At 36.2% G+C, this 26,755-nt stretch overlaps 1 protein-coding gene across 2 annotated transcripts in view; it reads left to right on the top strand.

The window, feature by feature from the left end:
• LOC102251207 (epithelial chloride channel protein) overlaps nucleotides 1-17,621 on the top strand; it is a 25,535-nt gene extending 7,914 nt beyond the window's left edge. The window contains exons 6-14 of one of the 2 annotated variants that reach the window (XM_005885323.2): nucleotides 3,342-3,569; nucleotides 4,357-4,581; nucleotides 7,501-7,678; nucleotides 9,591-9,691; nucleotides 10,497-10,721; nucleotides 11,005-11,275; nucleotides 12,046-12,213; nucleotides 12,752-12,991; nucleotides 16,496-17,621. In XM_005885323.2, the coding sequence (XP_005885385.1) occupies nucleotides 3,342-3,569; nucleotides 4,357-4,581; nucleotides 7,501-7,678; nucleotides 9,591-9,691; nucleotides 10,497-10,721; nucleotides 11,005-11,275; nucleotides 12,046-12,213; nucleotides 12,752-12,991; nucleotides 16,496-16,836 (1,977 nt within the window). In that variant the 3' untranslated portion in view covers nucleotides 16,837-17,621. Of the gene's footprint in view, nucleotides 1-3,341; nucleotides 3,570-4,356; nucleotides 4,582-7,500; nucleotides 7,679-9,590; nucleotides 9,692-10,496; nucleotides 10,722-11,004; nucleotides 11,276-12,045; nucleotides 12,214-12,751; nucleotides 12,992-16,474 lie in introns of both variants that reach the window. The other variant, XM_014532608.1, reaches the window with a different exon arrangement.
• The last annotated feature ends 9,134 nt before the right edge of the window (nucleotides 17,622-26,755 follow it).

Genomic DNA, 26,755 nt, shown 5'->3' with positions numbered 1-26,755 from the left:
CCACCACTGTCACACTTGGGGCAGGGCCGATGGAGAGGTTATGGCTCTACCCTGTCACACACAGAGCAAGGCCTGTGGAGGGGGGTTGGGGCGCCACCCTCTGTCACCCACAGAACAGGGCCGATCAGGGGGTTGGGGCGCTGCCCCCTGTCATTCACAGAGCAGGGCCAATCAGGGGGTTGGGGCTCCGTACCCTGTCACACACAGAGCAGGGCCGATCAGGGGGTTGGTGTGCTGCACCCTGTCAAACACAGAGCCGCAGGGCAATCAGGGGATTGGGGAGCTCCCCCCTATCAGGCACAGAGCAGGGCTGATCAGGGGGTTGGGGTGCCTTCCCCTGTCACGAACAGAGCAGGGCGGGTAGGGAGGTTGTGGCCCCGCCCCCTGTCACACACAGAGCCACAGGGCGATCAGGGGATTGGGGAGCTCCCCCCTATCAGGCACAGAGCAGGGCTGATCAAGGGGTTGGGGGGCCTTCCCCTGTCACGAACAGAGCAGGGCAGATAGGGAGGTTGTTGCCCCGCCCCCTGTCACACACAGAGCCGCAGGGAGATCAGGGGATTGGGGAGCTCCCCCCTATTTGGCACAGAGCAGGGCTGATCAGGGGGTTTGGGCACTGCCCCCTGTCACGCTGATCCCGGTGCCGGGAGCCTCGCTGCTCTGCTGATCCCTTTTACTATATATGATAGAGACCTGGTGCATGGGTAGGGGCTGGCTGGTTTGCCCTGAAGGGTGTCCTGGATCAGGGTGGGGGTCCCCACTGGGGTGCCTGGCCAGTCTGGGTGAGGGGCTGAGGGCTGTTTACCAGTTGGCAAGTGACTGAAGCTCCCAACTGCTCCTTGTTTTTTTTTTGTTTTTTTTTTTATTCTGGGCCAGCTTTAGGTCTGAGGCCTCGCTGCTGAAAACATCGATACAATGTTGCGGTCTGGCTGGCTTTCAGTCCGGCTGGTTTCTGGGGTTTTGTTTAGCTTCTTATTTGCAACATAGTACATAGTTGCATAGAGTTGCAGCTGAGAGGCTGGCAAGTGAGGCGGGGAACGTTGGAGTCCACAGTCACTGAAGCAAGCAAGCCTCCCTGCTCACTTCAGTGCATGGCTGCCGGCCGCCATCTTGGCTGACAGTTAATTTGCATAAGGATATGCTGATTAGCCAATGGGAAGGGGAGCGGTCGTACGCTAATTACCATGTTTCTCTTTTATTAGTGTAGATGTGGCTCAGAAATAAGTACTGCACTTAAACCATACATCTTGTCCAGAATAACACTAACTTCTAATTATCATAAATTTATTGCATATTGTCTATATCCATAGAATAAGGTCAGACTCAGGAGAGATATGATCTGAAATATTAAATATTCAATTTCAACATTTCCTTCCCTTGATCTTCATTATTCTCACTTTATGTCCAGCACTGTGTTAGGAGCCAGAAATATAGAAATAATTAAAGATAACTGTTTTTAAGGAATTCAGTTTAGTAAGAGAGGAAGAGATAAAATAAAAGTATGCATGAATGCAAAGTAGAAAGAGATATAAACCAAGTGCTATGAGAATAAAGCAAACATCTCAAGCTACAATTGAGAAAAAGGTATGAGTTTTGAGCTGGGATTTGAAAAAAAAAAAAAGAGTATGAATTTGCCAAAGCAGAAAATAAGTTTTCAAAGGCAAAAAAAGAAAATACAGGGATGCCATGCATTACTACACATGCATTACTGCCCAAATAACTTACTTCATGGTCACTAAAGATTTTAATATTTATTAAACAATTTTCAAATACATAGTAGTAAAAGAATTTGAGAGAGGAGCACCTTTTTCTAATTTACATAAAATGCCCTTTCCTTTTTCCATTCAGGTTAGCAGAGACCCTTATGAAAGTTTCTCCCACACTCTAAGGACAAGAAAAAGTTCAGTGTGATACAAGCAAAGGATACATGGTGAACAAGAAGCAGGAAATGAAATGAAACAAGAAACTAGGACCAAAACTAAGGGGTTCAGATTTTAATGTACTCAGCTTAATTCTTTCAGGAAGACAATCCTAATTGTGAAGGAAATGGAGTGAGATAATGGTGGAAGTAGGGAGACCAATCAGAAAGCCATGTCAATAAGCAGATAAGAGACCTAAACACCCTGAAAAAAAGGCAGTGACCGTGGCAGAGGAAAAAGAGACCACACTTGATAGGCATTTCATATCAGAAAGACTTGATTATGAATCACTCCTTTGTTTGAAAACTGTATTTTTCCCCCATCCAATATAACCCTTTCTGGAAAATGTAAATCAGAACCATATCGGCAGGAAAACAAACTGTTAAAACTTAAAGAAAAGGTATCCAAATTTAATAATTTAGTTCTAAGTGTGAGCTTACCTTTGAAGACTTAATATTGGGAGGACATTTTAAAAAATGAATGACACTTTAAAAAGTATTACGTATAAGCTGTGAATTCCTTTCTCAATGCTGCGCTAGTTTATGAGAGCATTTTTCCAAGTTACTAAGATTTTTAAACTTGTAGGATTTCCATAGATTCTATAGTAATGAGATATTTGGCAGAATTACTAGATAAAACTCACCATTAGAAAATGAAAGAGAAACAACTGTATTTCCTCATTTTTTTTCCTACATTTTCATTACTTTTATAGGAATACTAGAGGCCCAGTGCACGAAATTCATGCAAGAGTGGGCCTTTGCAGCCTCTGGCAGCTGCCTGGATCCCTCCCTCACAGCCGCTGGCAGCTGCCTCGATCCCATGGCTGTAGCCCCAGCTTAGTCCAGAAGGACATCTGGTCTAATTAGCATATTATGCTTTTATTATTATAGATTATTTTATTCATGTCAGCATTCACCAGAGACAATAACAAACCCTTTTGTTAGAGTATCTGTTCTCAAGTTTCATGATCAACTATAAAGAGATAGAAAATATTTAAGCAATTAAAGAATGCCATTGTTATCACACTTTTAGGGTGCAGCTAGAAATTACTGCAAACCCTGTTCCTTCTTCCATTAAATTGAATTCAAGGCTTGAGTCCCCCCAAGAGTCTAGAAGGGAAAGTAAAAAGTTAACTTAAGCAGTTGTACCAGCCACCACCATACCACACTGCTGTACTTAAAGAATGACCTATACCTTAAAGAATGACCAAAAAATTTTCCAGTGCATATTAATGGTTTCACTTTGCATCCTCTCCCCTCAGGTACGCGAAATTAATGTCAGAATGTTAGATCATAAAATTACTCTTAATTGTCAGGAGATAAACTCTATAGAATACATATATGGCAGCCAACTGCATCATGGGAAAGGAATGTAATGCCTCACCAGTTACTGTAATATCATCTTCTAATTGATTTTTTCCAGGTGACTGAATTTTGTACAGCAAAAACACACAATACAGAAGCTCCAAACCTACAAAACAAAATGTGTGATCACAAAAGCACATGGGCTATAATCAGCGAATCTGAAGATTTTCAGAATGCATTTCCCATGACAGGAACGAATCCACCACCTCATCCTACATTTTCTTTGCTCAAGTCCAAACACCGAGTAGTCTGTTTAGTACTCGATAAATCTGGAAGCATGGATTCAGTAAGACATTTATTTGTCAGCTATCTTAAATTAACATTTAAGCTAATAGAAATATAACTTAATCTTAGATTTAGCTAATTAAAATGTTTAATATTATAATAAATTTTAGCATAGAAATGTACATGGACAAGTGCTAAGAGATATATTAAAAGAAATTGCTATATTAAGGTTACTGAGTTATGGATAATGTTTATTTTTAATTTTTAGTTCTAACAAATTAGAAATAATGTAACTAAAAAGAAAAAAATCATCCATAATTACACCATTGAGCCTATGTCATTCCGATCTTTTTTCTGTTTGTGTATTTGTTTTTCATCTTCAAAATGTGATTACATTTTATAATATAAAATTTTTTACTTACTATACCTTAAACACTCCCCATGGGGAAAAATTATTCCATGACATAAATTTTAATGGTTGTATCATATGCACATATCGTAATTTAAATAACTTCTTATTGTTGAACATTATGGAGATTTTCAAATGATTACTAAAATTCATGTTGCAATGAACATTTTTGCAGGCATTTTAAAAATATTTCCTTAGCAGAAATTCCTGAATATAAAAGTGTTAAACAAAAAGTATATATTTTAAGGCTTTTCTAAATAGAAAATGCCTGATTCTTAAATTTTTTTCTTTAATATTACTTTTTTAATAAAATGAAGAAATTAAATTCTAAAATACAGTAATCAATTATTATCATGATCTTTGACCCATAAACTTTCTTTCACCAATATGTCAGGATTTGAGGAGACTCGGGAATTGTTCAGACATCTTTTTCTTATAGGAAAACCGTCTCTTTCGAATGAATCAAGCAGCAGAACTATACTTGATTCAAATTATTGAAATGGGATCACTGGTTGGGATGGTCACATTTGACAGTTCGGCTACAATCCAAAATTATCTTACAAAAATGACTGATGAGAATGCTTACCAACACATCACTGCAAATCTGCCTCAAGTAGCTAATGGTGGGACTTCAATTTGCAATGGACTCAAAGAAGGATTCCAGGTAAATTTTTAAAAATGTTTTTCTAGCCCAAATGGTGTTGAGTGACAACCCATGAACCCGGAGGTCATGGTTGGATTCTGGGGAAGGGGGGTGGGGGTTCTAGTCTCTATCCCCAGTAGGGGGCATGCAGAAGGCAGCTAGTTGATGATTCTCTGTCATCATTGATGTTTCTCTCTCTCTCTTGCTCTGTTTTCCTCTCTGAAATCAATTTTTAAAAAACATATTTTTCAAATGCTTTTCTAAACATCATCTGTCATTTACCATGGCTTTTATTTTTGTCCAACCATCTTTGTACAAGGGTCAAGAACTCATTTAAAGATTTTTTTTTAAAAGACTCTCCTAAATCTGTTGTTTAAAGCTGGAGCCTCTCTGAGTTGCTTTGGGAGTAGTTAAGTAAGGAAGGAAAGTTTAGTGTGTACATAATCACCATGATTTTATTGAGGAGCTCTCCATTTCTTTCTCACTCCCATCTCTCACACTCAGAATTATTTTTAAAAAAATATATTGTATTGACCTTTCACAGAGAGGAAGGGAGAGAGAAAGAGAGCCAGAAACATCGATGAGAGAGAAGCATCGATCAGCTGCCTCCTGCACACCCCCCACCGGGGATGTGCCCGCAACCAAGGCACATGCCCTTGACTGGTCGAACCCGGGACCCTCCAGTCCCCAGTCCAACGCTCTATCCAGTGAGCCAAACAAGCCAGGGTGAATTTTTATAAGTAGAAAATAATGCTGTAAAGGGAATTGTGAAAGAAAAAAATAGTAATATTTCTGTATTATGGAATAAAGAAAACCCAGTTCTTCAAATTAAATTGATATCTGACAATCGCAAATATAGAGGTAGTTACTAAGCAGTATAGTACCAAACTCAAGACACACAGGTGGAAGTTTGATGAAATAAAATTGTGAAATCAGAAATTAGAGTGGAGCCTCTGGTACTCATTTGCATTTCTTCCAACCTAAAGTTAGTCTATAATTAAGCCTATTTATTGTCATTCTTTAAGTCACAAAAATAGTAAAATGCTTTCTTTCACTGATCTTTTCACTGCCTTGGCTAAAATGTAGAGATTGTTACCCTTATCCAGACCACTAATTAATACCACTTCTTAGCTTTCTTCATGATGTCTATTTGTGGTAAAGCATATTAGTTTAAGAAGGCCCCCATGCTCTGGATTCAGGCAAACGTGAAATTCTGGCTCTACTATTTATTAGCTAAATAACCTTGAAGTTACCCAACTCAAAAACTCTGTTTTCTCAACCAAGGAAATGTGGAAAATAATAGTACCTATCTCATTTAATTGTGAGAATTATGTAAGATAGATAAGTGCTCAAGAAAGAATTGCTATTATTATAATAACCATAATTCTTATTACATATAAACTGTCTATTCACTTCTAAAATATGACAGTACTATATATGAAATGTGTCATAATGTTTGCACATATTGGTTCACACATATTTTTCTTAATATATTTTGATATATATATTTTGACCACAGAGTCTATTGCTGAATAGATCTGTCAAATCACATTCAAAGCTATAAATACCTTTTAATCACTTATGTAATGAAGCCATATCAACATATAAGCATTTTACTTACATAATCATTACAGTAATAATTAAAATTTATAGAGAATATACTACATTAACTACTAGAGGCCTGGTGAACAAAATTAGTGCACTGGGTCGTGGGGGGTGTCTCTCGGCCAGGCCTGTGCCCTCTCTCAGTCCAGGAGCCCTCGCTTCTTACCGCCCGAGCTTCGCTCACTGCTTCCTTGCACTGCTGCAGAGGCAGGAGAGGCTCCCGCCACCACCGCTGCGCTCGCCAGCTGTGAGCCCAGCTTCTGGCTGAGCAGCACTCTCCCATGGGAGCGCACTGACCACCAGGGGGCATTGAGCATCTGCCCCCTGGTGGTCAGTGTGCATCATAGTGACCAGTCTTGGTCGCTTAGGCTCTTATTATATAGATATTAAATGCTTTACATACATGATCTGATTTTACCTCATCATTACTTTTTTGGTTGGTTACCATTATTATGTCCATTTTGTACCTAAGGAAACTAAGGTTCAGGGTAATTAAATATCTTTCTCAAGATCATATAGTCAGTAATTGGCAAATCTAAGATTCAAAACCTGGTCTTCCTTACACCAAAGTCCAAAAAGTTAATCACTACACAGAGCTATTTATAGAACTCTATTATGTGTCAGAGAGAGAAAGAGGCAGAGAGCGAGAAAGAGAAACAGAGAGTGAGATTAACACTAGCTATTCTATTTAGCAAAAGGCCAAGCTGAAGTTTACTCTCAATATGTCTGACTAAAGATCTTAGCCAATATGCTTGGTAGAAGTCAGGAAAAGATTTTTTAAAAAAAAGCAATATTAGATGTATTTATGAACTTCCTTCCCCATGGCAAGTCAATGTTTTTTTCCAGGAAAAAATGAGATTCTTCAATGATCAACTAACATGCCTAAAGGCACACGTCATATCATTTAACCTTGCTCACCTGCCTTTCGCCATGAATTTGCAAGTGCTATCTAGTCTAGTCAGCAGCCTTCTAAAACTGCTTGGGTCATATACCTCCAACCCAAAAATCTCCTGGGATAATAACAGCTAACATTGACTGAGTACTTACTATGTGTTAAGCATTGTTCTAAGTGTTTTATTCTTCCTCTTTTCTGTAGTTTGACTATAATGGAAAGGAATAGAACTATTAATACCTTATCTCTGAAAGTAAATAAGATCATTGTACTCTTTTTCCATTCCAACTCAGCCTGGAGTGGCAATGCAAAACAATTTTCTTTGGCTGACTCTGATGCAAAGGCCTGAAGACTTTTCTAAGACTAAATAACAAGTTTATTCTTAGTTTGAATTTATTTAGATATGATATTCTGTAATTAATAGTTTGGTTTTTCACTATCAGGCAATTATCCAAAGTAACCAGAGCACTTCTGGTTCTGAAATCATATTACTAACAGATGGGGAAGATGCTGAAATAAGCTCATGCTTCGAAGAGGTGAAGCAAAGTGGGGCGATCATCCACACCATTGCTCTGGGACCTTCTGCTGCCAAAGAACTGGAGACCCTGTCAAATATGACTGGTAAACCTTTAAAACACAGTTTGAATAGAAAATATAATACATTTTCAGTCTCTCCCATTCCAGAGGCTCTTTCTCCTTAAACTACAAAACTGCTAAAAAAATTTCCTATCCTAAAAATTAATCTTTGTTGCTTTCTTGTCCTTGTCCTTCAAATTAATAGCTTTCCCTTTCACACCCTCACTTCTCTCCATTTCTACCTATACTGAATTCTTCTAATATGAGTCAACATTTGCTGTCATTTACTCATTTCTCACCATTTTTTACCCATCCAAATTGAAACTTTTTTCTAAATGGTTTCTAAGGACTTACTCAACTGCAATTCCAAAATTCTTCCTCAGTATCTGTCCTGCTCAATCCTTGTTATCAGAGAAATGTGTGGATGGTCTTTTTCTGTTGCTAGTGGGAGTGGGGATCTTGGAGTACTGCTGGAATAAGCATTTCTGGAGGCCCCCATAGGAGGATGAAATGTGATAGAAAGCTTTATTTTCATGGAATTATGTCTCTCAGTTTTCAAAGTCCCATTTCACTAAGTCCAGTCCTGGAAGAGGTGCAGCTGGGGATTCAGCAGAGCTAGAAGCAAAGCCAGTGTCCACAGTTTCTGTTCCATGGTGGAGATAGGTCCAGTACAGCATTAGGCTATGGGCCATGTGGGTGAATGCAGGGGAGCCAGGAGAACATACCCCATGCAACAAGAATCCCAAGAGTACACGCGAGCAAGAGAGCAAAACAAAAGAGCAAACTCTTTCATTACAGCGGTTCTCAACCTGTGGGTCACGACCCCTTTGGGGGTGGAATAGACATTTATAGAACATTTCACTCCAACACAGCAGAATATACATTCTTCTCAAGAGCACATGGATCATTCACAAAAATTTGGAGTTTCCTCAAAAAATTAAAAATGGAACTCCCATTTGACCCAGTAATCCCACTTCTAGGAATATATCCCAAAAAACTAGAAATGCCAATCAGAAAGGATACATGCATCCCTCTGCTCATAGCAGCACAATTTACAATAGCTAAGATTTGGAAACAGCCTAAGTGCCCATCAGCAGATGAGTGGATTAAAAAACTGTGGTACATCTATACAAAGGAATACTACACTGCAGTAAAAAAAAAAAAAAAAAAAAAAAGGGAATTCTTACCATTTGCAACAGCATGGATGGACCTGGAGAGCATCATGCTAAGCAAAATAAGCTAGTTGGAGAAAGATAAATATCATATGATCTCACTCATTTGTAGAATATAATGAACAACATAAACTGATGAACAAAAATAGAGCCAGAGGGGGGGAAAATACACTAGAATATAAGAGAAGTAATCCTGTTATTTGCAGATTTTTAATATTTCCTACAAATTTTGTGATACCATACTATGTGAGTAGAGTTTGGGTAATATTATTATACTTAAAATCCTTTTATTTTTGAAATATTAATGTTTATTGCATGTAATATTATTATATGTAAGATCATCTTTCTTAATTGGTGTTTATTTCATGTAACATTACATTTAAAATTGTTTTCCTTGAGATATTAATGGTTATTGCATGTTACATTATATTTAAGATCATTTTTCTTGAAACATTAAGGTTTATTGCATGTAACATTATTATATTTAAAATCATTTTTCTTGAAATAAAAAAACTGAAAAAAATATACTAAAATAATAATAATAATAATTGGCCAGTTCCTTATAGTTTCTTCATCTTAACTTATTTTGAGCAAGGTTTTAGTTGTTATAAGATTACATTTAGGAAACTGATATGCTAAAAGTTCCTAAGGTTCTGGGAAATATATTTTTTATAAGTTTAAAATGAAATTTTAAAATATTTTAAAGTATATTGATAACAGCACAATAGAATATGATTTTTGTACTTTAAATTAATATTCTAAAAGTAAATAAAATTTCATTTTAGGAGGACATCGTTTTTTTGCTAATAAAGACATAAATGGCCTTATTGATGCTTTCAGTAGAATTTCATCTAGAAGTGGCAGCATCACGAAGCAGGCTATTCAGGTTGGTATCTCAGAAAAATTTCTAGCCTTTGCACATCTTACATAATAAAAGCCTAATATGCTAAGTGTCCGGTTGACCAGTCGGCCATTCAACCAATCAAAGTGTAATATGCTAATGATATGCTAAGGCCACTCAACCACTTACTATGATGTGCACTGACCACCAGGGAGCAGACAACCGGTTGACCAGTTGCTATGACATGCACTGACCACCAGAGGGCAGACGCTCCGACCAGTAGGTGAGCTTGCTGCTGGGGTTCAGCTGATCGGGACTGAGTGAGATGGGCCAGACACACCCTGGAGCCCTCCCGCAGTCCCTCCCAGGCTGGCCAACCTCCCATGTCTCTCCCCTGCCCTGATCTGCACCTAAGCCCTCTTGCAATCCAGGACTCCTCGGGGGAAGTTGGAGAGCCAGTTTCGGCCCGATCCCGCAGGCCAGGCTGAGGGACCCCACTAGTGCATGAATTCGTGAACTGGATCTCTAGTTTATAATAAATTTCTCTCGTGCTAAATAGTCACTTCTTCCTCAAATAACTTTTGCCTGAAAATATTTCAGGGGCAAAAGAAAAAAAACATCCTTACTAAATTTGCTTTTCTGGGACACTTATAGTCAGCTTCCTCTATTCATTCTTCTATTCTTTATAATTATAAATGCCTTTTATTTGCAAAATTTTTCAAAATAATTCTTAGTTATTTTAATTGAAATTTAAAAATAAATTTAGAATTCCTCTAAACTGACCAAACTTTGAAATTCTATTAAATATAATAACAAATCAGTTTCATGTGTTTTTGTTTTTATATAACAGTTGGAAAGTAAAGCCTTCAATATTACAGGAAGGAAATGGGTAAATGGTACAGTGCCTGTGGACAGTACAATTGGAAATGACACTTTCTTTGTTGTCACTTGGACAATACAAAAGCCAGAAATTATTCTCCAAGATCCAAAAGGAAAGAAATATAAAACCTCAGATTTTAAAGAAGATAAACTAAATATTCGATCTGCCCGTCTTCGAATACCAGGTATTGCAAAGGTAAGAAAATTCTTTTTTTCCCCCCATGCTTTACCAATCAATTTGGAGAAAAAAATACAGATAACATCTTATACATTGTCAATATTAAAATAGTGATAGATCATCTGTCATAAAAAAGGAAGCCAAATAGAATAATTAAGAATTCATATCCATACTATTTACTAGCTTATAACACCACATATTAAAATCATTACTATTACTCTGCTAAATTCCTAAATTCTGTTATGTTCCAAACAGAGTAGGAAAATATTACAAAATCTATCAAATAGATTTTTTTTTTCAGACAGGTACTTGGACTTACAGCCTTCTAAATAATCATGTCAACTCTGAAATGCTAACTGTCACTGTGACTACTCGAGCAAGAAGTCCTACCACACTCCCAGTAATTGCAACTGCTCACATGAGTGGAAATACAGCACATTACCCTAGCCCAATGATTGTTTATGCACGAGTCAGTCAAGGGTTTTTGCCTGTTCTGGGAATCAATGTAACAGCCACTATAGAAACTGAAGATGGACATCAAGCAATATTGGAACTCTGGGACAATGGTGCAGGTAATAAGAATCTGCATCAACTTTCACTGAATTTAAAATTCTACTATAGTCACATCACTTAAAAGTTAATATTTCCTGCCCTAACCAGTTTGGCTCAGTGGATAGAGCATCAGCCTGCAGACTCAAGGGTCCCAGGTTCGGTTCTGGTCAAGGGCATGTGCCTTGGTTGCGGGCACATCCCCAGTGGGGAGTGTGCGGGAGGCAGCTGATCGATGTTTCTCTCTCATAGATGTTTCTAACTCTCTATCCCTCTCCCTTCCTCTCTGTAAAAAATCAATAAAATATATATTTTTTTAAAAAGTTAATATTTCTTGTGTGATGAATCATATTTTTTAGAGAATTAAATTTAATTTTAATGCTTTTAAGATGTTTTACTCAATTACCTTGACTAAGTATAGACATGAACACGTTTATCTTCTTTAAATTTTATGAGCAATTTTACGTTTCTCATGGAATTTTACAGAAGTTTTCTCTAGTTTCATTGGTGTGCCTATGCTTTCTCCAGTTTATATTTTCCTGATTAAGATTCCTTTATGAAATAATAACAGCTAATATTATTTGAATGCTTAGCATGAATTATTGTTTTACAAAGTCAAGGGTTAGCAAGTTAGCCAGGTTTTGAACCTAAGCAGTCTGATTCTAGGGTTCATGTACTTAAAACACTGTTCAGTACTATTTGCCAAAATGGTTGATATCTCTAGTATTTATGAACAGTTAGGATAGTCATTTTTACTTTGTTGGATGGCTAATTATTGCATTTCAATATCAAGGTGCTGATACTGTCAAAAATGATGGCATCTACTCAAGATATTTTACAGACTACCATGGAAATGGTAGATACAGTTTAAAAGTACATGCCCAGGCAAGAAAAAACAAGGCTAGGCTAAATTTAAGACGACAGAACCGAGCTCTGTATATACCAGGCTACATAGAAAATGGTAAGTGGCCTTAAAATAGAAATGTGTCCTTTGTTAAGGTAAATTACATGTGTCAAGCATTGAAAATACAATGTACTATGGAAAACCTAAGTAATAGTTATAAAATCACCTGCATGTTTCAAAACCATAGTTATGTAATGAACCTAGCATTGGGCTATGCTTCTAACGTGTTTTGTTTTGTTTTTTATATCCCCCTCAGTTCATTTCATGTACATTGAAAAAAATTTACTGAGCACTTCCTATGTGGCAAGCATTGTTAGATGCTGAAGCTACAAAGGTATTAAATAAGACACTATCCTTGTCCTCAAAGGATTTACAGACTAGTAATAAAAATAGGTTAAAAGCTAGTACTAATATTGCATAATGACTCCTCACCAATTTTAACATGACACCAATAAAATAAGCTTTTTTTCACCAAAAGGTATTCCATTTTCAGTGTCTGCTATCAATCAATATTAACCCTCTACAGCTGCAAGATGTAAAATAGATAAAAATAGATATAGCAATATTGCAAGTCACAACATTACTGTTTTGTTAGGTACAATTATACTGAACCCACCCAGACCTGAAGACAAAGATGACATGGAAGAAGCTGAAGTAGACGACTTCAGCAGACTAACCTCAGGAGGGTCGATTACTGTATCAGGAGTTCCTCCTTCTGTAGATCTCACTCAGGTGTTCCCACCCAGTAAAATTACAGACCTCGAGGCTAAGTTTAAAGAAGACCATATTCAACTTTCATGGACTGCCCCTGGCAATGTTCTCGATAAAGGAAAAGGTAAGTTTGATATTATTTTAAAACATACTGAAAGAAATCCCATTGGCTTTCATTTGCTAAGAATTTTCTAATGTCCTATTTATAAATAACATGTGTGGAGTGTCTACTATGGGCCATTAGTTACCTATTTTTCAGATGCAAACACTGAAGCTCTAAGAGATAGTTAACTGCCCCAAATTGTCAGATTCTATTGGGCCAAACTGCCTTTCACAATATGAAACATCTTAGAAATTACTTTGAGAAGATTAATAGCTTTCTGTTACATTCTTTTCTCCCTAACAAGGAAAACTTTTTCTACGTATTTCTGTACTTGTACAATTGTATTCATTCATTGACTTTCTTTGAATTTTCAAACATAGTAGGTTCCTACAAAATAATCCCTACTCAGCATTCAGTTGAGTATAGAAGACAATTTATGTAAGAAAATAGATAATTTTGTAGAATGTGGTAAGTGATAATGCTATTATAAGCACAGGTGATATGGAAGCACATTGGAAGGCCACAATTCCTGGTTGTGGGTTAGAACACAGAGTATATTTTAAAAGGCTTCCTAAGGAAGTCTATCTCTGACCTAAATCTTGAAGAATGAGAGAAGTTAGCCAAGTTAATTGAAGGTATTCCATGAAGAGAGAGGATTATGGGAAGAGAAACTCAACTAGTTTGAGAGATTTGACCATTGAGTTTGAATAAAGTTCAAGGCAAAAATATCTCATTCATTCAAAGTTTCTTAAAATAAATTGCTCTCATTCCAGAAGGTTAAATCACTTTTATCTTTGCTTTAAATTTACCTAAATTTCATTAGTATGTGTTGAATCCCCACCATACTTCCCAGTATTGTGCTAGACTAGTGGGTTCTTATGAGATAAAGCCAATCTTGCAATTTTCCTTTAAAGGTGGAAAAATGAAAACAATATTCATTATCAATACAGACAATATCTCAGGCATTGTCAGTGCTGAAAAGCCGCATGTTCAGTGCTCTTTCTCCTGGGTTAAAATAAATACCTCAATAGAAAATATGCTTTTCAATCTTTCATTTCCTATATAGCATTTCTCAAAGATATAATTTTTATCATGATACAAAGGAAAAATCATTCTAAAGCCAAAGAAAACATAAAATACCCATGAAGAGCTCTTTTCTACTTCAATGTGGAAAACTCATCATGACAACTTCTGAAATACATTATTTTTCTATGCTATTACCCTCAAATATGTGGCAGAATTTAAAAAAAACAAAAAAAAACCTTCTACTGGAAAAGGCTTAAGTGAAATTACCTGACCAAATGTTTAGTTCTAAATTCTATTCAGTCAAGACTAACTCTTTCAGCTCAAGATTGGGTTCATAGTAAATGTCCCTCAAGCTGATTATAGAAACTAAAAATGGGAAGAATAGATTATTTATGGACACTGAGACAGAGAGAACTTCACTGTATTTCAGTATAAATGCCTAAAATAGGTGGGATCTAATATCCTTCTTTCCTCTGTGACAAATTAGAAGAGATTGTATTTGCTATGAAATGTTGCCTTCAGATATTACAAAAGTAGGTAGAAGAAATGAACATATAATCTCAAAACCAAGTACTTAAATTCCCTGTGACCTAATTTCCATTCCTGTGAAATATGCAAATTAAACTAGATGACGAGGGTTACTAAAACAAATAGAGGTAATTCTAATATTTTATGATTCTCTAGTTCCATCATTTGGTGCATCAACTTAATAACTGTATTGTTGACCAACAAGTAATTAAGTAGGTCAAATACGTGTCTAAAACAGTACTACGTACCAAAAAAAACACAGTATAAAACATAGTTTTTGCCCTCAAGAATAATATGACCTAATTGAAAAGATAAACTGAACCTCCATAAAATAATCTGGAAAACAACATTATGTGCAATAAGGTTCATGGAAGAGCCCAGGCCAGTGTGGCCAAGTGGTTGGAGCGTTGTCCCGTGCACCAATAGGTTGCCAGTTGGATTCTGGTAAGGGTATACACCTAGGTGGCAGTTTCAATCCAGGTCAGAGCACTTTTGGATGCAGCCAATTGATGTTTCTCTCTCTACCTCTCTCCCTGCCCTCCTCTCTCTCCAAAATCAATTTTTAAAACCTCAGGTGAGGATTTAAAAAAAAAAAAAAAGAGTTCATGAGAGAGTCATCAAGGTGAATAATTAACACGACTTCATGAAGAAGTTGGGCCTCTTATTGGACCTTAAAAAATAGTACCATTTGCATAGATAGGGAGAGGTACATTCCAGGGAGTTGTGACAGGGAGAGAAGGAACAAAATAATATGATCAAGGTCAAGAAACCAAAATTTCACAATGGAATATCTGAAATAAAATGACAGGGAAAGAAGGACAGAGAGATAGACCGAGAGGATGGATAGATAGATAGATAGATAGATAGATAGATAAACAGACCCATCTAAATGGAGTATAGGCTGTGTGTGAAAAGTAGTAGACAGAATGGATTGATAAGGCCTACATATTGAAAAACTAGAATGTTAAGGCAGAGGGCTTGAATTTTTTTAAAACCACTTAATCAAAGTTATTCACCACACATTTATAACACAAACATTTCATTACAAAATAAAGTCTTCACTTCAGAAAAAGACATTTGCTGTTTTATTGTTTATGGCATTTCAGAATGTGAGAATTTATTTTTACATTGATGGCTGATAGATTTCTAAAAGCATTTTGGAATGAAACATTTATGTCAGCATCTTTCTTTCCTTTACTGATAAAATAACAGTTATAATAGCTAATATGTCAAACATTTACTAAGTCCTTATTCATTATGCTAAACAGTTTTCCTACATTTTCATATATAATTCTCAACACTAGAAAAGTAAATATTCAACAAATATGCGTTGAATGAATGACTGAATCTCTATTATATGGATAAGAAAATTAAAGGTAAAAAAAATGTTAAATAAAATTGTTTTGTTATACAACTAGAAAGTAGTAGAATTAAGATGTTAATCAAAGTCTACCTAGCACTTAAGCACATAAAAATTAGTAAACATTCCAGGCTCTCTGACTCCTTTTGCTCTTTGTCCTCAGCCCTGTCGTCCATTCTATTTATCTGCTCTCTTATTTTCCCCTCCTTTTACTCCCTCTCTCAACTTATTGAGAAATAAAACAGATATGCAGTTCTGAATGTCTTTATTTAAACATCATATGTTCCTAGTTCTAAGTTAAAAGTGGATTCAGCTCTTTATTATTCTATTTCTAAAAATAAATCTAGATTCTGGTTTTTTAGTTATATGATTTTTATGTAATTGTGAATTAAACTTCTTATAATTAGATAACTAGATAGAAACTGTTCATGTATTTGTCCTTAAAATAAAGAAGATGGGATAACCAGACAACAGCCACAACTGAGATTTCCATAAACAAAACCCAGTGAGCATTTCTGACAGGGCCCTAAATGTAAGACAGTGTGGTGGCAATATGGCATCCTAGTGATTTTAATATACATTAAAAATAGAAATGTTTATTTCCTTTCCAGCCAAACACTACATTATAAGAATAAGTAATTATCTCCAGAAGCTTCAAGAAGATTTTGACACTGCTACTTTAGTGACTACTTCTAGTCTGATACCTAAGGAGGCTGGCTCAACAGAAAATTTTGAATTTAGACCAGAACCTTTCAAAACAGAAAATGGCACCAGATTCTATATTGCAATTCAAACCATCAATGAAGCCAATCTTACCTCAAAAATTTCTAACATTGCACAAGCAACCAAGTTTATTCCTCCACAGGAACCCAGTGTCCCTGATCTGGGTACCAAGATTTCTACAATCAGCTTGGCAATTTGGGGATTAGCTGTGATTTTATCTATGTTTTAAAATAGAAATTACATTAGAACTAAATTCAATGTTATACATATTTGGTACACCCTTATTTAGAATTTGCTATACTTATCTATTATAAAACTCTTTGTAAGATAAAAGTGTATGTGCAAAAGTCAATTTCCCAATTACTTGAGTTCATTAATACTAATTAGTTGCTAAATGTGTAACAAAATGAGTGTGCTATTTCTTATCTTTGAAAAATAAGTTTATTAACTCAATATAAAAAAGAAAATGCATATTTGTACTTGTAGATGTTTTAAGAAACATTTTTTGGATGTGCCACAAATTCGTTTGGTATATTAACAAAGTCAGAATTTATCTGAGCTATTTCAAAAATATTTATGTACCCACAATAGAAATAATTTTATGGTAGAATTATTTAGGTTTTATTCTTGATTCTGAATGATTACTTCACGTTTACATAAACTGTAATAAAAAAGAACTATAAAGATAACTTTTTGATGAGAAATGGTCTAGAGCAGTAGGTAGGTCAAATTTGCTTTGTGTCATTGATTAAAAGTGGTATCTCAAAGTTATGACTCTAACATGAAATGACTATTTGATAGCAAGAATGTTTTTTTTTTGTATAAATTTTGTAACATCACAAGAAGTCCTGTTTATATTATTAGGTCCTAAGAGTATCACCAAAATGTTCCATCAGGGCAGAAACTTTTTTCACTGCTATTATCCTCAGTATCTAGAATAGTACTCAATGCATTGTAAATATTCAATAAATATTTGTTAAACAAAGTAATGAATATTTTTATACCATCAACAAATTCCAAATTTGATCCATTACATTAAAAATATCCACAAAGTATGATGTGTACATTATGAGGACCTGATATAATGAAAACTAACCAGTTAATAATAGTGATCTGAATCAACTCAGAACATATCTTCAGAATTTGTAAACCATCTGATAAAATTAAAATTAAACAATTAATAAAGTAATAATGTGATTTTTTTTCTGAGAGACAGAGACAGAGGAACAAACAGTGACAGTTAATTAGAGGAAAATCATTTGTTTACAGGCAGGAAGATTTCAAAAACTCTTTGAATGTCTGAAAGGAGGAACATATATGATGTATCTTTAAAGTCAGAAAAAATCATAAAACATTAATAAATTAAATCCAGAAGAATATATTACAAAGAATAATATATTTTGACAAGTTGGATTTATCCCAGGAATTCAAAAATTATTTAATGTTAGAAAGTTGATGTAATTCACCACATTCATAGATTAAAAAGGATTATATTATCATCTCAATACATGTGTAAAAGTATATTACAATTCAACCACCATTCTTCATTAAAAATGAAACCTTTGAAAACTTCATTAATTTGATATTATGAACCTTAATGTCCAAACTCTATCATTTAAAAATGAAAAAAGGGCATTAAATCTTCAAGTAGGGATGAGAAATCAGATACCAAAGAAGGAGAATTCTAAATTTCTAGGAAAATAAATCACTGAGTCTGTAAATCATTTTTTAAAATACTGTTGATTATGAAAGTCTCACAAGTTCAGAAGATAATCTATTCTCATCTACATGGCCACTATACTAAGAAATGATTTCTAGAGCTTTAGCAGTCACTGAGGAAACTGAAATTCCTATGCAGTAAGGGAAAAAATAGAAGATACAATAATAAGGAAGAATGATACAAAACTATTTGCAAGTGATATAAAAAATGAAATAAAATTAACAAATAATGAAAACTAAAGAAAAGTTCTGGCAAAGTTACCAGACACAGATCAATTTATAAAAATCAATAGAGCCAATCTGAAATGTAAAGACCCTCAAAATCATCACTCCCATCCTCACAACAAGGGGAAACTCTGAAAACTGAAAATCAACAATTCTTTTTAGATCCATCAGAGAATTAAGGTCACACCACAACCTCCTGCCCCCCAAATTAGAGGATCAGGCAAATACAGAGAATCACAGCTTACCATGATCAGAAGTCTGCCAATGAAGCCAGTGCCAATAGGAGTTCAAGCTACAAATGATGATTTGCTGGAGGCTCCATGTGGCTGAGCTTGAGAATTAAAACTCCAGGAACAAAAATAAGAATTACAAAAAACTTTTCTTAGAAACCATATAAACAAGAAGAAGGTGGAGTGACATATTTAAAGTGTTGAAAGAAAAACCACCAATTCCTCTGGGTTTATATATATTGAAATTGAGAACTTCTGTCCACATAGAAAATTATAGGAAAAATTAACAGTTGACAGACCAGAGAAGAGATTTACAATGTTCAAAACCTGGTAAGGAATTAATATATGGCATGTATAAAGAATGGCTGCAAATGGATAAGACAAAGGAAACAACAGGAAAACAGACAAAGGATATAAGTAGGCAAATCATGTAAAGGGAAGCCCACTGGCAAATAAGTGTAGAAATTAGAGATGTACACCGAATCAGAGAAATGCCAATTGCCACAACATTGAGATACACAGATTAATAACATTTAGACATCAGATAACATAAATTGTAATAAGAAAGTAGAGAAAAAATATTTTGCATCCTCTACTGGCAGGAGTATAACAGAAGCAGTATTATGAAAAATAATTTGATGGTATTTTATTAATTCAGTATACATATTATCCCATCCTCCAACAATCACACACCTAGGGCTATACATCAAAGAAACTAGCACATAAATTAAAAAGCAACTTGAATGAGGCTCTTTAACACAGTGTTACTTGTAGTTGTAGGAAGCTGAAATTTACTTTAGGTTTCCATAGCTATAGAAATAGATAAGAAAAAGAGGGTAAAGGTGGGATAAATGGTAATGAAAGGAGACTTGACTTGGAGTGTTGAACAAATCATACAATATACAGGTGATGTACTGTAGAACTGTGTACCTGAAACCTACATAATTTTATTATCAATGTAACTCGGATAGATTCAATAAAAAAATATTAATATATTTGGAATACAGTACAATTCAACAAAAATTCAGACTTATCATGAACACTAACATGTGCTGTGAGGAAATTCTTCCACATGGCACAATGCTTTCTTGCCACTTCAGAGAGAGAGCACATTAATGGGGATTTTAAGCACCAATTCTATTGACTATAATGGGGTTTCTTCATAACTAGTCGGTAATCCTCTGTAGAGCTGAACAGTAATCTGAGAACTTCTATACAAAAATGAGAAAAAAAAGAAATAGATAAGCAAATACAATCTATATATATAAAAGGCTAAGTGACCGGCTGACCAGCTGGCAGATATGACGTGCACTGACGACCAGGGGCAACACTCAATGCAGGAGTTGCTGCTCAAAAGCAACTTTGCAGAGTGCTCTCTCGCTCTCTGGTACCCCTCAGGGGATGTCAGACTGCTGGTTTCAGCCTGATCCCCCACAGGCCAGGCTGAGGGACCCAACCTGCTAGAGGGACCCTGGCACCGCCCCAGGTGCAGCCAGCCAGGGAGGGACCGAGGGAGGTTGACTCCAGGGTGTGTCCGGCCTGTCTCACCCAGTCCCGCCCCGCCGGCCACCTTCTAATTAATTTCCTTTCCATGTGCATGAATCCATGCACCGGGCCTCTACTAGTTATATAATCTAAAATACTATACTACACTAAGAAGCAATATAGAATCTATCTATATAAAAAGCCAGTGGCTGTAATGACCATAACGACCAGTTGCTATGATGCCCACTTCAGCCAGCCAACCAGACTGATCCTGGGGTGAGGCCAGCCAGCCAACCTCCCATGGCCCCTCCCCGCAGCTGGCCCTGCCCCTAATTGGCCTCTCCCACCCCATCAAAGGTGGGGCGGCCAGCCAACCTCCCAACTGGCTATGCACATGATGGGCCCCTACCACACCGATTGGCCAGCAGCCCCTCCCCCCACCCAGCCCCACCCCAGATTGGCCCCCCACTCCAATCAGGGGCAGGCAAGGCCGGTGATTGGCCCCCCAACACTACCCACAGCTTCACCTCCAATTGGCCCTCCAACACCAATCAGGGGCAGGGCCGGCCAGCCCACCACCCACAGCCCCTCCTCGTGACTGGCCCCACCCCCGATCAGCCCCCAACACCCGATTGGCCCGTGGCCCCTCCCCGCAGCCAGCTCTGACCCCAATTGGTCCCCCCCACACCAATCGGGGGTGGGGCTGGCCAGCCAACCTCCCACAGCCCCTCTCCCGGCCACTGACCCCAGATTGGCCCTTCCTCACCCCATTCGGGGCAGGGCTGGCTGGCCCACAGCCCCTCCCTACAGCCAGTCCCACCGCCAATCGGCCCCCCCACCCCAATCAGGGGGGGCGCCCACCAGCCAATCACCCGAGGTCCCTCCCCCCAGCAGGCCCAGCCCTGATCAGCCTGGCCCTGATCAATCTGCCGACTGGGGCCAGGCCAGCTGGACCTCACCCATGCACGAGTTCATGCACTGGGCCTCTAGTATACATATAAAGCTATCTTAAACATGTAGTGTTGAGTGAAAAAGATTGAAACAAAGTAAGAGCTGTAAGACAACACTTACATAAATTCATACATAGATGCAAACACAAAATAATACTTTATTTTACCAAGATACATAACAAACACATTAAAGCAAAAGCTTTTGAGGGCAGGAGAAATGGAATTGGGCTGTGGATAGTGAAAATAAAAATATGTAAAATGGTACAATCAGGAGCCATGGACCAATGATGATAGTACCATCTATTGAGGAGAATTGTTCATTGAGTTTTAAATGAAATGAATAACTAGCAATAATAAAAACTAAATAATAATGAAAAAAACTCTGTCATTACAATTCACCATATTAACAAATTAAAGGAGAAAAAGGAGTATCTCAATAGATGCAGAAAAGTCATTTGATATATTCAAGTTACTATTCACAATTTTTTTAAAAAGAAAAATGTGAAGAACTGGGATTTAAACACAACTTTATGGACTACCTAGACAATTCTGTACCAAGCATCATAATTTATAGGAAACATTAGAATTATTTCCATTACAGTCAGGAATGTACCAAGATACCTGCTAGCATTGGGACTAGCCAATATTATGCTGGAGGCCCTAACCAAAGTAAAAAGACCAGATATTAAATAAGTATGAGTGATATAAACTGACAAAACTGTCTTTATTTTCTTCATCTTCATAGAAAATCTTGAGAGATGTAAGCAAAACAATATGAATATGAAATTCAATAAAGTTCCTATTTAAAAGCAAATAAATTAGAAATAGTAATTTTGAAAATTCTCATTCAAAATAGGAATAAAACTATAAAATACCTAAGGAAAAAATCTAAACCAAAATTCAGAAAACTATAAATATTACTGAAGTACATTTTAAAAGATCAAACAAAACAAAGAAATTCATCACATTCATGTTTTTAAATACTCAATATTATGATTTCAATTCTTTGAATTTTGATTACATATAAATTCAAGATAGCTTAATGAAAAAAATTAAAGACTAAAAGTTCATGACAATAGGAAGCAGATATTTTCAGACTCAAAAAAAAGGGGAGTGAATATTAACAACTCACACAAAAAAAAAATGGGCAAAGAAGATAAATAGCCAAGAAAAATTAAAGGGCCAATCACATTAGGAAAAGATTCTTAATCTTAAAAGTAACCAGAGAAAAGCAGATTAAAAAAATAAAAAGATAATATCTACCAAGTTGTGATGAAAATGAAAGAAAATAAGGACTTCCTGCAAAAGTATTTGGTTGTATTTAGTAAAATAAAAAAAACATCATGCATTTAAAGGTAGATCCCTTAGAGCAGGGGTCCTCAAACTACGGCCCGCAGGCCACATGCGGCCCGCCGAAAACATTCCGGCCTGCCCGGGTGTTTTTGCCGCTCCTGCCTGTCCTGCTTAGCAGCCGACTCATCCCAGGCCCGCAGTGCGCATGTGTGGAATGTCTGAGGGACAGTGAACTGGCCCCCTGTTTAAAAAGTTTGAGGACCTCTGCCTTAGAGAGACTTATATTTGTGTTCTGGGATATATGAAAACATTCAGCATAGTTTTTAAGAGTGGAAACAGGAAATAATCCTAACTGTCCAGCTGTAGGAGACTTGACAAATAAAATGTGGTGTATTCGTGAGATGGGCTATACAACAGCTAAAAGAAACAGATTATATCTATCTATATCTATAACAAACAGATTTTGAATATATAATATTAACCAAAACTTCCAGTGCTAGTTACAGTATATCATGTGTAAATTAAAACCACAAAAAAATATACAAATTATTTTGTAAGCACAGATAAGTAAAACTATTTTTAAAATCATTTGAATAGGAAACACATTAAATTCTCCCTAGAGGACACTTCAGAGTGGGTAGAAAGGTGAATGGGATGTTGGTTTAGTTCCTTAGGGCTTAAACTTAAACAGTCATGTTTCCTTCAAGATATGATACAAATTAACATATATCAGAAGAATAGATAGGTTAACGCCGGAGTTTGCTGCCTCGAACAACCACTTCAAAAATACAACTAAAAGACGGAACGGACATCATCCAAACCACAGGAGAAAATAAAAATATGTAAAATGGTACAATCAGGAGCCATGGACCAATGATGATAGTACCATCTATTGAGGAGAATTGTTCATTGAGTTTTAAATGAAATGAATAACTAGCAATAATAAAAACTAAATAATAATGAAAAAAACTCTGTCATTACAATTCACCATATTAACAAATTAAAGGAGAAAAAGGAGTATCTCAATAGATGCAGAAAAGTCATTTGATATATTCAAGTTACTATTCACAATTTTTTTAAAAAGAAAAATGTGAAGAACTGGGATTTAAACACAACTTTATGGACTACCTAGACAATTCTGTACCAAGCATCATAATTTATAGGAAACATTAGAATTATTTCCATTACAGTCAGGAATGTACCAAGATACCTGCTAGCATTGGGACTAGCCAATATTATGCTGGAGGCCCTAACCAAAGTAAAAAGACCAGATATTAAATAAGTATGAGTGATATAAACTGACAAAACTGTCTTTATTTTCTTCATCTTCATAGAAAATCTTGAGAGATGTAAGCAAAACAATATGAATATGAAATTCAATAAAGTTCCTATTTAAAAGCAAATAAATTAGAAATAGTAATTTTGAAAATTCTCATTCAAAATAGGAATAAAACTATAAAATACCTAAGGAAAAAATCTAAACCAAAATTCAGAAAACTATAAATATTACTGAAGTACATTTTAAAAGATCAAACAAAACAAAGAAATTCATCACATTCATGTTTTTAAATACTCAATATTATGATTTCAATTCTTTGAATTTTGATTACATATAAATTCAAGATAGCTTAATGAAAAAAATTAAAGACTAAAAGTTCATGACAATAGGAAGCAGATATTTTCAGACTCAAAAAAAAGGGGAGTGAATATTAACAACTCACACAAAAAAAAAATGGGCAAAGAAGATAAATAGCCAAGAAAAATTAAAGGGCCAATCACATTAGGAAAAGATTCTTAATCTTAAAAGTAACCAGAGAAAAGCAGATTAAAAAAATAAAAAGATAATATCTACCAAGTTGTGATGAAAATGAAAGAAAATAAGGACTTCCTGCAAAAGTATTTGGTTGTATTTAGTAAAATAAAAAAAATTCATGCATTTAAAGGTAGATCCCTTAGAGCAGGGGTCCTCAAACTACGGCCCGCAGGCCACATGCGGCCCGCCGAAAACATTTATCCGGCCTGCCGGGTGTTTTTGCCGCTCCTGCCTGTCCTGCTTAGCAGCCGACTCATCCCAGGCCCGCAGTGCGCATGTGTGGAATGTCTGAGGGACAGTGAACTGGCCCCCTGTTTAAAAAGTTTGAGGACCTCTGCCTTAGAGAGACTTATATTTGTGTTCTGGGATATATGAAAACATTCAGCATAGTTTTTAAGAGTGGAAACAGGAAATAATCCTAACTGTCCAGCTGTAGGAGACTTGACAAATAAAATGTGGTGTATTCGTGAGATGGGCTATACAACAGCTAAAAGAAACAGATTATATCTATCTATATCTATAACAAACAGATTTTGAATATATAATATTAACCAAAACTTCCAGTGCTAGTTACAGTATATCATGTGTAAATTAAAACCACAAAAAAATATACAAATTATTTTGTAAGCACAGATAAGTAAAACTATTTTTAAAATCATTTGAATAGGAAACACATTAAATTCTCCCTAGAGGACACTTCAGAGTGGGTAGAAAGGTGAATGGGATGTTGGTTTAGTTCCTTAGGGCTTAAACTTAAACAGTCATGTTTCCTTCAAGATATGATACAAATTAACATATATAAGAATAACAGTATTGTTATACTACTGTTATACTATTCTTTGTATTTTCCTGGATTTTAAAAATTTCTTGAGCCACCATGACCACCCAAGGAGCAAGCACCAACTGCAAAAGCCCAAGGAGCAGCCATGGCCAGAGACTGTGCAAAAAGCTGCACAAGCAGCAGCAGTCAGGACTGCCCGAGGAGCAGCTGTGGTCAGCGACTGCCCGAGGAGCAGCTGCCATCACAACTGTGTGACCCATCACCAAGCCCACAGCTGCAACCACAGGCCCTACATGAATAGACACCTAGATCCTTTGGTGAGAGCAAAAATGGGGAGCTAGAAGAACAACCCCCAAAGGAAAGAAAATGAGAAATTACCAGAAAATTAACTAAATGAAATGGAGGTGTGCAATATGTCAAAAAAAATTCAGAATAAAGGTCATACAGTTCATAAACCAGATGGATGAGAAAATCAACAACCTATGCAAGAATCAAAAGGAAATAAAGATTGATATAGCTACAATAAAAAACACTATGGAAGCTTTCAACAGTAGACTGGGAGAAGCAGAGGACCAAATTAGCGAATTAGAAGACAGGGAAGCAAAACACACCCAATCTGAACTGCAATTGGAAAAAAAAATCAAAAGACAGGAAGATAGCCTTAGGGAGCTTTGGGACAACATGAAATGAAGCAACATACATATAATAGGGGTGTCAGAATGACAAAAAGAGGAACAGGGTTAGAAAACCTATTTGAAGAAATAATGTCAGAAAACTTCCCTGATTTGGGGAAGAAAAGTCAAACAAGCATGGAGAATCTCAAACAAGATGAACCTGAAAAGACCCACACCAAGACACATAATAATTACAATGGCAAACATTAATGACAAAGAGAGAATCTTAAAGGCTGCAAGAAAGAGACAGAAAGTTACCTACAATGGATCTCCCATTAGATTATCAAATGATTTCTCAACATAAACAGAAAGGAATGGAAGGAAGTATACTAAGTGAAGCAAAGCAAGGGACTGAATCCAAGAATACTCTACCCAGCAAGGCTATCATTCAAAATTGAAGGGGAAATCAGGAGCTTCACAGATAATATAAAAAAGGCTAAGGGAGTTTATCATGACCAATCCAGTAATGCAAGAAATGCAAAAGGGAATGTTGTAAAAAGAAGAAAAAAAGGGGAAGAAGGAACATAGGCACAAAAAATAAAATGTAAATGGCTACAAAGAAGTACCTATCAATAATAACTTTAAATGTAAATGGACTAAATGCTACAATCAAAAGACATTGAGTGGTTGAATGGATAAGAAAACATGACCCACATATATGCTATCTACAAGAGACCCACCTCAGAACAAGAGACTCACACAGACTGAAAGTGAAGTGATGGAAAAATATCTTTCAGGCAAATGGAAATGAAAAACAAAAAAACCTGAGGTAGTGATACTTATATCTGATACAAAAGACCTCAAAATGAAGGCTATAACAAGAGATAAGGAAGGTCACTTCATAATGCTATAGGGATCAATACAACAAGAGGATATAACTCTGGTAAGCATATATGCAATCAATGCAGGAGCACCCAAATACTAAAAAAAAACTTTTGGAAGATATCAAGGGAGATATCTATAGCAATACAAACATAG

This window comes from Myotis brandtii, unplaced genomic scaffold (assembly GCF_000412655.1).
Source record: "Myotis brandtii unplaced genomic scaffold, ASM41265v1 scaffold90, whole genome shotgun sequence".
NCBI classification, from domain to species: domain Eukaryota; kingdom Metazoa; phylum Chordata; class Mammalia; order Chiroptera; family Vespertilionidae; genus Myotis; species Myotis brandtii.
This window is presented reverse-complemented; position numbering and strand designations above follow the sequence as displayed.